At 42.4% G+C, this 12380-nt stretch overlaps 1 protein-coding gene across 3 annotated transcripts in view; it reads right to left on the reverse strand.

Moving 5' to 3' along the window:
* Window positions 1-12380, reverse strand: part of LOC126391496 (CREB-regulated transcription coactivator 2) — a 72701-nt gene that overhangs the window by 22687 nt on the left and 37634 nt on the right. For 2 of the 3 annotated variants that reach the window (XM_050046330.1, XM_050046328.1), the window contains 5 exons: window positions 12075-12101; window positions 8534-8613; window positions 6769-6818; window positions 5978-6246; window positions 405-874 (listed from right to left, as the gene is read on the reverse strand). In XM_050046330.1, the coding sequence (XP_049902287.1) occupies window positions 405-874; window positions 5978-6246; window positions 6769-6818; window positions 8534-8613; window positions 12075-12101 (896 nt within the window). The remainder of the gene's footprint in view (window positions 1-404; window positions 875-5977; window positions 6247-6768; window positions 6819-8533; window positions 8614-12074; window positions 12102-12380) is intronic. The other variant, XM_050046329.1, reaches the window with a different exon arrangement.

Below are 12380 nucleotides of genomic sequence, written 5' to 3' on the forward strand. Positions count from 1 at the left end.
CAGAGTGACCGTCCTCTACTGACCAATCAGACTGCAGGGTTCACAGCTCCACCTTTTAGTACCAGATCTGTGTGCTAGGTACCCCAACAGAGGGGGGACCAAACATGGGGACGCTAAGGAACGCTTCTGTTGGTACCATCCACAACTTTTACTGTGGAAATGGAAAAAAAGCATACTGAACTGAACTGAATCGAACTGAACCGAACTGGACTGCTTGGTGGAACGGGGCTGAACATATCTCTGGCATTTCTGTACTTAAATTTTGTCTTGGCTGAAAAGTGGGTTCTCTCTTTCTGTCACTCATTGCTAACTCGGTAATGTGGCTTATTTGTGTGTTGCAAGGGTTAATACAGAGAGAAAAGAGAAGAAGGTAACAGACCCTCTAACTGATGTGTAGTCGTTACCTGTGTGATGGAGGACAGGGTGGGGGAGATGGTGGGGGAGAACTGTTTTGAGTGATGCCTCCGCGACTCCCCTCCCATGGGCAGGATGAGTGGGGAGAGCTGTGCCCGTCTCCGTGGCGACGTGCTGAGCGACGGCTGGCCTTGTCCACTGAGCAGTGGCGAGTAAGAGGAAGAGCAGGAGCTGGAGCCGCCCACGCCACTGTTGTAGCCAGGGTTACCGCTGGATGCTGACTGGAGGGAGGAGTTACTGAGGGAGGAGTGCAGCGACTGGCTGCTGAGGGAGGAGGGAAGGGACGGGGAGGAGCTGAGGGACGACTGCAGGGAGGGGTTGCTGAGCGACGAGTGCAGGGAGGCGGAGCTCAAAGAGTTGGAGAAGGAGTGGCTGCTGAGCGATGACTGGATGTTGGGGTTGCTTAGTGATGACTGCAGGGAGGGGTTACTGAGCGTGCTCTGTAGAGACGCCAGGAGACCTGAGGAGGCAAAACAAAAACTATTAAACCAACTGTACTCTCAGTGTCCACAGAGACAGGGACGGTAATAGAAACATGTCATAAAAACTAAAGACTAAATAGTCGGGAGATCCAGAACACAGGAAACAGTCACAGAGTGGATCCAAAACCATTCTCTGATTTAGTTTTTAGTTCCTAAAACTAAAATGTAATGTAAAGCTGCAACTAATAAGGATTTTTATTTCAAGTTTAGTGTCTGAAAATAATGAAAAATGCTCATCATGAATCTTGTTTCGTCTAAAACCCAAAACACATTCAGCTTACAGCGATGTATAACAGACAAAAGCAGCAAAACTGTGATTAAAATCTGTTGTGGGGCTTTTTTAAAGTGGCTCTATGTTGTATTCAGAGCTTATGAATTGACTGCACACGGTTCTCAACATGGAGGTGGCTGAGCTAGCGGCTAGCAGCTAATGGGGCTAACTCCATAAACAGCGCTCAACAATGGCAACAGTGCTGACAGAGCTAACGATGTTAACCAAGGGGAACCAGAGGGTGGGCACCACACTTACACGACAACGCCGTCTTGGTGTCAGTGGTAACCTGTTTCATAATGTAGAGTGAGGACAGCTACTTGACAGAGACAACAAACTAGCTCAACAACATGGCCAAATGCAAGTATGATGCTGAATGTATTAAACTGTTTGGGCCTCGAACTAATGACTTGGAAGAAATCGTGCCTGGACCAGTTGGGAACTGCTGGTCAGTGTGTTTAAGGCGCTGTTTAGATGACAACAGTTTCTCTGAAAAAGGAAAAGTCTGTCCTTTGCGTTTTAAAAAACTTCTGCGTTTATATGACGACGTTATTGAAACGATCTCCACGGAGCCGCAAAATCTACTGGAAACGCTGTAGTATGCACGCCAGGCCAATGGGTGGCAGTGTAAATTTGCAAAGCAACACCACGGCATGACGCCATGCGCCTGCGCCGAAGTGCCTTCCTCTACAACACGGTGATTACAAACCAAAACAAAAACACCGCCGTTTCCAAAAAGTTGCACTCTGGAACCCGTTTTCGAATCGTTGCGTTTTCAGGCACCCAAAACGCTGCTGTCGTGTAAACGATCGGCCAAAACGCAACTAAAGTTTACTGTTTTCAGTTGAAATCGTCGTATAAACGGGGCCTAAGTGCAACTTTTTGGCCGAGACACAGGCAACGTGAGCTGACCCAACAGTCGGCCTTCATCACCGCCACTTCTTTGATGCTGGTTTGGTGTGTCTGAGCATTTAGAGTTGCTTGTTTTGTCAGACAGACATCCCACGACACAAATATATTCCATTTAAAATTATATTAAACCGGGAAAAACTGGATTATCTACTTCCCACAACACAACAGCAAATTTTTGTTAGACCCTCACACTGACTGATCAACAGCCAAGTCTCTTAAAAAACTCTTTCAGTTTGTACGGCAGGCTGAGATAACCCGACTGCATCTTACACCTTTCGAAGAAAACATGATGAAGAGTCACACCATGAAATATAAAACTGTACATCACAACCAAAATCAGCAGGTAAAAGTCAATTCTCTGAAAAACACATTTAAACAATCAGGCGAGCGACCCGATGAAGCTCTCCAACAACATGAATAATGAAATACGCCAACAGAAAGCAGCTGAGTCACGAAATAACTCCATGATTCATTCTAATGAGTCATGAATCAGTTAGTCACCTTTAATTACTGCTACACTTCAATTAACAGTACAAACCTCAACGGTGACTATACTGACACAATTCCTCTGGAAAATTAGTCATAATTTATTGTTAAATAAAAAAACATATTCTTGTTATGGAACAAAACTCTTCACATGAGTCTTCACTGACTGATGAGCTGCACAGGAGTACAGTCTTTTCTCTTTGTCTCTGTGGCTTCAGTTTAAAATAGACTGTTTGGGGATTCAGCTCGTCCCAAGGTGATCTCAGCAGGTGAAAACATCAGCTCTGTCCCCAAACACACCCTCCTGCCATCACTCACTGCACCTCCTCAAGCTGCCTTACCTTACACTACCTCCCTGCTCTGCCTCTTTTTATACACCCTCAGTAGGTCAGGTTCATCCACAATCTGCGTCTCATGTCTTCTTTCTGACCTGGTTCAGACTGAAACCAGGAACAAGACACAGAGCCCAAATATAGCTGAAAGTATGCGCCAAAGTGGAATATCGCTAAAACGATATTACTTCTAATAAACAAACAGATAATAAAGTGCAGTTACTGACTTATCATATGATATATGAACATGACCTCCATCATTTTGCTGACCTCGATATAGTCCGTCATGTTTACATGCACATTAATAAACAAAGCAAGTCACAAACGTGTTAGTCAACATGATGCCGGAATAAACAGCAGGGTTTTCTCGACCATTACAAGATTTGGGTGCAGGTACTCTCCCTTTTTTCTCTCCAACCCCCGCCTACTTTCATGAGACACCTTTAAGATGACATATCATAACTTACTGTTGGCCTGCAGCTGCACTTTAGGAGTGGAGGATGCACAGTCCTGAGTCTGACAGTCGTTAACTTGCCTGGGAGTCAGTCGGTTTGCTGGTGGATTTACAGAGTGGACGATGAAGTTGTTGGAGGATAAAAGTAAAAACAGACTTTCTTTGACTCGTGGGGTTACGAGTCAAAGAAAGTCTGTCGTTTTTACTTTTATCCTCCAACAACTTCACTCCCAGGCTGTCCATCCCCAGGAGGCGACTAGTTCAATTTAACAAGAGTTTAATTAACATTAATAAGAAAAGTAGGGAAATCCTCTGGAGATTGTTAATATCTACAGCCAATTCGAGGTCAAGCTGGCCATTAACTAAGTAAATCTGGAACAAGGTGTTGGACTGTTGGACAAACCGGATAATGAGAGCTGTGTATTTATTATTTTGGAGAGGAAAAATGACTCTAAGCAGGTGTTTTTTTCTTTTTTACCGCCAGTTAAATGTGGAAACTGTGACATGACCTCAGTGTTTTCAGAGGGGAACTGAAAACTAGTAAATTCTCACACTCTTTCAAAGTGAAAAAAAAAAGTTTGACATCTGTCTTTCAAATCCAAACTTAAAGTTGACAACGTGAGGTCTGCAGCTTCCCCCTGGGGCTGCAGGTGACACTTTGCCCATCTGGTTTACAGTCTTATAAAGACACCATGTTGATCCACACTCAGGTTTGGAGAGTCAGGCTGCAGCCTGAGGTTGAGCTGACTGCAGCTTCCTGCCTGCGGTTGGTTCAGTCACCTCACAAACGATAAAACACGGCTACATTTTCCGACTCCACTTCCGCCCGCGAAAAAAAAATCCCTCCCTCATTCTCTCTCTAAAGGCTAAATTTAGAACATCGCCCTGCCGTACATCCCCCTTCGTTTCATCTCATCCACTCTCACCCACATACTTCCTCTGCTAACCTTCACATTAGCTACTTAGCTGAGACTTTGGTCAGACAGATTTACAACAACTGAGCAGCCAGGCAGCTCGGTGTCTTGCCTGAGGACACACAGAATCTACAAACTGTTGCTGGAGGAACTGAAAAGTGACTCTTTGCTTACAGGACGGTTTCTCCATGTAAGTCTCTTTATCAAGTCCACGTGCATATCTGACCTGCCCTTAATATATGAGTGAAGACAAACAGAAAGCTAAATTTAACAAGGTCAGTCCAGTAAGAAAAAAAAATCTAATCTACTAATTCCACGAATTAGGCATGGTTATTAAAGTGCAACAATATACATGTTAGATTAGACGTAATTATCACCCAGGAGGAAATAAAAAATTTTCACTCTGTTGTTAAACACACACGGGTCTGAAATACACACACATGCACAAACAGGACCTACACAGGCATTACATGGAGAGATGTCAGAGCGAGGGGGCTGCCCATAGACGGGCACTCGGAGCGGGGGGTTTGGAGCTTTGCTCAAGGGCACCTCAGTGGTGACCAAGAGGTGAACTGGCACCTGTCCAGCTACCAGTCCATACTATATTTGGTACGGACGGGGACTTTAACTAGCGACCCTAAGTCCCTATGGACTGAACTACTGCCGCCCAGTCACCTGCTGCTTCCTTTTAATCCACATCTGGTTTCTTTTACACACAGAGCTCGTTATGTTAAAGTGCTGAAAGTGAACTTGTGATATCCTTCAAAGCTGAGGAAACTGTAGACAAAAAAAGCTACATCACACCTGTCATATGGAAGTCAAAAGCGACAAAGCGCAGATTAAAACGATCTGCAAAATATGCCGTCAATCGAAGCCAACCAAGACAGGAAACACAACAAACTGAGAGTTAGCGATGTAACTACGGTTCTACAAATTCTGGATGTCGGCCAGTTTAATCACCTGAAAAGGTGCTGTTTTGTTACAGCAGATAAAGCATGTTTGCAAAGTTAAATGTTTGCATTATTTATTATATAATTTTATCTCAAAATATATTCTAAACCAAGCCATGTTTGCACGGTTAATGTTTAAGATATTTATTTTAATACAAAATAAACTATTTTCTAAAGTTTACTTAATGAAACTTGTGGTTCCCTCAGGCTTTGGTTATTATCATGATATTTTTCAAACTGGCAACATTATCAAATTATACATCAGGAGAAATATAAATATTGATTAACATGGAAAAGACCTTTGTGATAATATTTTTTGATATATTGTCCAGCCCTGAATGAAAGTGTTTAAAGAAGAGTGTTATTTCCTATATGCTGGGTCAATGTGAGACAGCGGCTCGCTGCCTGACCTGTTCGAAGAGCAACAGGTTTGCGAGTGTGATATACAATGTAATTTCATCACGTGACGAGCAAACTTTTATGTTGCATAAAACTGTTATGTTGAACTTGTCAGTAATTTAATACATTTGATATGATTTAAATATTGATTGTTGCTGCTTTAAACACCAGACATTGTATGAATTTATCTCCAGACCGTAAAACTAAACCAGACTGCAACGGACTCGGCAGCACCTTACTCTGATCAGTCGAGCCACACAACTCATAATAATCAGCTCAACAATCTTAACGTGTGCCTGGATCTTAGGGAATCAATAAGCCAACACACACACACACACACACACTGCTGCAGCCTGCACGTACCTGGTGCGTGGTGGTGAAAGTTGCCGTTGCCTCCCTGTGCGTTGGCGGCATTGATGCCCAGCTGAGTGAGGGTGGAGGCCAGGTTCCCCGTGCTGCTCCCCCCGCTCAGAGACGAGGATCCTGGGTAGCCCGGCTCGTCCTGGTCAAGTGGTGTTGGCAGCGGGGAGGGGAAGTGGAGGCTGGACAGGTCGGGCAGGGAGCCGCCGGTGTTGAGGGCCGATGGGACGCCGTGAGCCGGCGTGGACGGCTGCTCCGGGGACGTAAAGATGCTGAGAGCAAACAGAGGACGTTAAGATCTACCCAGGAATTAAAACAAGCTGGGAGGGGATCGTTTGAAAATTTAATCTGGTAGTTTCAGCATTAATATCACAGGAAGCAGTCTGATATAATTCATTGCTCCATAAATACTTAACTGCAGTTTGAATCTTAAATAAACCCTCCTCCCATTTCGTTATCTTCATAATTAAACGTCTTTCTTCCTAATTTTTAAGGCATGAGTGCCCCAAAGCTTTCACAGTACTCTGATGATCTTTGTTACAGGCTGAGGAGAACAGTGAATAAATGATGCTGTCTGGTTTTCTTAACAGTTCAAGATGAGGAAAACAGAAGCAGCAGAGGAACTAATTACTACCTGCAGGGGTTCAAAAGTAAAAGAACCCCGACACAATCTTTGTGTTGGCACAAAAGGATGAATCGAATTTCAGGCCACTACAAAGAAATGTGACATCATGCGGTGTGCGATGTGGTATGAATAAAGCATGCATGTGTGTGTTTAGTGGTGTTAGACTTACTTGATACCAGGAACTTCACAGGATTTGGGTCGGGACGTCAGAAGAGGCAACTGGAGAGAGAAAAATAAAAAAAATCAGTTCTCTTTCTGTTTCTTTAAATACATAATCAGTGTGAAGAGTGTGAAGTGCTTTTATATTTCATCCAGTCTCCAGAAGGCAATTAGTGCAACTAATCCATTTTGTTGGCTGCACCACACCGCTTGCTTTGATGCTGGTAATGTGCAAACAAAGTTAATCAGCACCAAGTATGGAAAGCTGTGGAAACATATGCTGAAATGAGCACAACATGTGAAAAAGCACATGTAGTCACCACCAATGGAGCAGGTGGATCAGGAAGACCTGCTTAAGGTTTCCAAGTTAGCTAACATAAAGAGAGCTGTGTATACGTTGTAGAGGATGTGAATGGAAACACATCCATCATGTTAATGCACATTCAGTGGCATCACCCAGGTGTGCCGATCACCTGGATAAGTAAAAAAACAATAACAAAAAAAAAAAAAAGGAAAGGAAACCGCTATCCCCGCTGCTTTCAAGCAGCCTTTGGGCACAAAGCATTGGCATTTACACCAGAACTAATCGAAACTCTCCCCCTAATGAGCAAGTTTGATTTTGCAGTATCACATGATAAGAGATGCTCTTCAGTTTTATGACCCGTTGCCTTTCGGGAAAGTGTTCTTCAATGTTTGTTCAGTGCAATGAACACAATGATTTTGGTTTTATGACCCAAACAGTTTACCAAAGTCGCCAGTGGACAAAATGTTACGTCAGTCTCCAGCAGGAGGATCGTGTCTGTCTTTGGCAATTAAACTTCTGTTTGTAAGAAACGGATTTTTAGGCGTTTCTTTTTCTCTCCGCTGTAACAAATTTGCACTGATCCGTGACTTGTGTGTCCCCTTATACCCCAGTGTGTATGGGAACTGCCAAAAAAAAGAAGCTTAAAATGTATTACTGCTGCTCCAAATTTGCGGTGAAAACTCTTGGGTGCACCTAAATGAAAAAGTTAGGCGAACCAGTGCAACCAGTATAAAAAGTAATTATGGACCCCTGATTTAATAACAAAAAAAAAAATCTTTACACACTTGATTCTCACACACTGAATGATAGAATTAAGGTCAAGTTTATTTTTTAAGTTTAAGTTTATTTACTTTATTAATCCCCCTGAGGGGAAATTCAATGTTTTCACTCTTACTTGTCAATTACACACAGGTCTGAAAGACACACACATGCACAAACAGGACCTATACATGCACAAAGTGGAGAAATGTCAGGGTGAGGGGGCTGAGGGGGTGTCCCAGGCGCCCCGAGCGGTTGGGGGGTTCGGTGCCTTGCTCAAGGGCACCTCGGCAGTGCCCAGGAGGTGAACCGGCACCTCTCCAGCCACCAGTCCACGCTCCATATTTTGGTCCAGACGGGGACTCGAACAGGCGACCCTCCGGTTCCCAACCCAAGTCCCTATGGACTGAGCTACTGCCGCCCCAAACATTGCATTTTTTAAACAAAGACATTTTTTGTGAATAAAATAAAATAAAATTAAAAAAATAAGAGTATAAAAACTAGAACGATCACATGATGTTTCTGTATTTCAGTTTGAGGTTACACTAAAACTTTTAACACACCTGCCAAGAATCTAAATGTTTAACAGCTGCTGACTAAAGAACTGATAATAATACTGATAAATAATCTGCAAAGAGACTGTATATTATGTATTAAAACACTGCTTAGAGATAATAAAACACAAAAATATTATATCTTTTAATGCTTTTACCTTCTTGGTGTCCCAGGGTTTGAGCAGTTTCCCCTCATCCAACATATTCTCCTCAATGGGGGGCACAGGGTACGGAAACACTGAGGGACAAAACAATGAAGTCTGTAAATATACAAACGTGCTGAACTTTCTCTGGATGTTGTCGAGTGATGAAGTGAACTGTCAGTTCAGTCAGTATCATGTGGGTCAAGAGGATTAAAGCTTGTGATATAATTATATTCAGAAGTAATTACAAACCCTGAAGTTGTACATCACCATTTCTGAACGTGTTTAAAACACCTCAGTTAAATATCTCGGGGTTAGTCGGGGTGTAAAACACATTGATACAAGTCATTATCTTAAAGATACGCCTTTATTTTGAAACTCCCATGGCACGTCTGCGTCACCATCTGTCCAAGCATGCCTTCATCCTAAACATTCAGACAGTACTAGGGGGGCCTAGCGTCAGGTAGACAATGGCAAGCACCCAAAAAAAAAAAAAAGACAATGAGGATATTTACTGATATCGTCGCATATCGAACGCAGGCTGCTGAACTGAATCGAGCAAAAATCTAATTGTAGCAGACTTTGTGATTGAAGATCGTATCGCCATCCAAACAATCAACTAGAAAAGCACTCGGAGAGCGCAGACCTCCGCCAAGCACCTCGGATTTCCTGCCATTTTATTATTTTATCCACTTTGCTTCAACCGATCACCACCCAAGTTTTATCATCTGTTCCTTGTCCCATTATCGACCTTTCATCAAAATCTGCTCAGAACTTTTTGAGTTATTTTGCAGACAAACAGACAAACAAACAGACCAATGCCGGCGAAAACTTAACCTAACATATCGTGATGAATCTCCACCTAGAGGGTGGATGTTAAGACGTATACTGTGATTTGATTCCAGGGAGGAGCCTGTTGGTGCATAGTGTCATGTTTTGTAAATGACAGCTGCACAAAACTTCTATTTTATTAATTTTTATTTAACCTTCATTTAATCAGAAAGTCCCTTGAGATGGAAATCTCTTTTCCGAGGGAGACCTGGCCAAGACAACACCAGTTACAGTTAAAATAGAAACAAAACAAAACAGACAGATAAAATCATCAAACACACAAAGAGGAGACTAAAACCAGCTCCAATAAAGCAGGTGCACTGCTCAGTTATATGGACTTTTAACACAGCTTTAAAGTTTTCAAGGGGGACTAGATTATTAAAATGTATTATGCTCTGCAGATTATTCCAACTCCAGGGAGCACACTAAGTAGGAGAAGGCCTTTTTTGCACAGCTCAGTGCAAAACCCTTGAAACGCAGAAAAACTGACGAGTCCTGCAGTGCTCTCACAGGCTCACGCACGGGTTGCAAGTACGGTTTCTGTTTTGATCTGCACAACGTTTCAAAATGAATAAAAGGAGAAATGATCTCACATTGCAAATCAAAAGGTTAACACATCGTTCATTTCGTGGAATGAGCCCCCGGGACCTTTGTTGCGTGCCAAATTAAATTTGTGCACAAACGTGTGAGAAAGTTGCAAGTATGACCTGCTTTCACAGCCAAGAGCACGACTGATATTCATTCAGTGTGTGTGCATGTATAACTTTTGTTTCACACACAATGTAGGCCTCTGAAGTTACAGTGTGGAGTTTTATAAACACTTTCCTGCTTTGAATCTCAATCAGATGTACTTATTTAATAGGTGATTATTTGTAAAAGTAATTGTTAAGAGTAAAGATGCTTTTCATGGTATGAGCTTCTCAAATGTGAGCTTTCCACTTCTTAAGGTACAGTGAACTTATGGAAAGCAAATTTACAGTAAATTCAATGAGAAAACGTCAGCAAATATAACAATGAGAATAATAATTGGTTGTTGCCAAACGACAACATCCAGGTCTGAAAAATGAAGCCAACACGGAAGTGCCAAAAACTGCAGTTCTTTGAACGGCCACTTGAGGCTGTCTCCAGCAGTGAGTCAATCCTCATAGACCCCTTATGTTAAAATGTCCAATTTCACAGCAGAAATAAACATGTTTACAGCCTGGTGCAAAAACAGTTTGGGTCTCTATAGCTAGTTTCATCATTCATGACGACTGTGCGGGGGGGTTAATATTTATATAACTCACCTGTCTACATTTTATCAAGGCCCAAAGTTACATATATTTCAGGGCGGGGCTGCTTTGACTGTGTGAAGCGTCGCTACAGTCTATGAGTCAGATCCATCCCTCTCTCCTCCTCCAAACTCGAGGCGTAAAACTAGAGTCCATAATCCAATGAGTGATGTTACTAGGAATAGGTATCGTTAAGATTTTAATGATACTACTACACTTACCGATACTGCTTATCGATCCGGTACTTATCGGTTTGGGAGGGGGTTCAAGAGAATTAATATTGCTTTACTTTCTCTGTATGTAAGTACAGTATATAAATTGACGTTCTGCTACAGCATTGTTTTGAATTTAGTTTCAATTTTCAATTTTATTTAAAAAGCCCAAAATCACAAATTCAAATGGCTTTACAGCAGACGACATCCCTCTGTCCTTGGACCCTCACAGCTGATCAGGAAAAACTCCCCAAAAACCCCTTTAACAAGGAGAAAAAGGAAGAAACCTCAGAAACCTGAACAATTAACTATTATGGTGTGTAACATATCTGAGGTGGACGAGGTAATGGGAGACAAACTACGAGCTAGGCAGTTGAACACGGTGCATTTCCCCGTCTGTATGTCATGCACTCTTGCTAGATGTTTTTCGAAAGATTGCTCATGTTTCTGCCCTCACATGCACAGGAGTTGTCGAGTGTGTGACACAGTGGCAGCACTGGCCCCGCCCCTCACACATGCAGCAGGCAGAGCAAAAATGCATCAGTGACGAATGTCATCATCTTATTGCAAATTACAAATGGAGTTGGGGAGATAAAAACTGTACAAGATAATGTTTATGTAACCTAAATAAACAAGAAATTATCTTCTGAGTTTCTCTAATACTGATAGCAGAACCAATAACTTCAGAGCTTATCAATACTACGTCTTTAATAATTTGGTCCCAGGGCCTGTTAATACCAGGTTTCTGTACCCATCCCTAGTTATGTTTGCTACATCCATTAATTTTACAGTCTACAGTTGGAGCCTTATTCAGGCCTTCATAAAAGTAGATGGTCTTTCTTTTTATACTTTGTGCACATATTTTATTTATTTATTTATTTCTATACTGTCTCCATTTCTTCCAACGACTTTAAATTTGAATTTCTCAGACAGAGGTTGTTTTACAAATGTAAATGAGGGTGATGTACAATGGCAGGCTTTAAATTTCTTTCTGAACTTAATTTAAGAAGTTCAACACATAAAATCTGAGCCTATACATGTTCCATCAAAACTCGGGAAAGTTTAAGATAATCAGCACAATGGCCGTCATATAGATCTGCTGTGAATAAAATATTTAGGTGATTCTGCTCATGTCTCAGAAACTTGAGCTTTAGTTTACATCTCTGAAAGGGAAACTACCTGAAACCTGACAGCAGTGTGTGTGTGTGTGTGTGTGTGTGTGTGTGTGTCTATATAACTCACTTCTTCTGCCCTCTCCATCACTCTGACCTGCAGACAGACAGACAGACAGACAGACAGACAGACAGACAGACAGACAGACAGACAACAGGTTTTTTTGAGTTGGAAATACTGGCTCCAGTTTATATTTGGAACATCCTGATTCTACTGGCAGCCCGAGGGAAACCTGTTTACACTGAGATCTTTATCCTGTGGACCGTTCAGTCAGTCAGGCCTGAAAAGTCAGTTTAACAAAGAGCAGGTCACCACATCACTTCCAAAATAAAGACGGGGGGGGGGGGGGGGGGGGGGGGGAAACCCGGGGTCACA

The sequence above is a fragment of the Epinephelus moara genome, chromosome 6 (assembly GCF_006386435.1).
Source record: "Epinephelus moara isolate mb chromosome 6, YSFRI_EMoa_1.0, whole genome shotgun sequence".
NCBI classification, from domain to species: Eukaryota; Metazoa; Chordata; class Actinopteri; order Perciformes; family Serranidae; genus Epinephelus; species Epinephelus moara.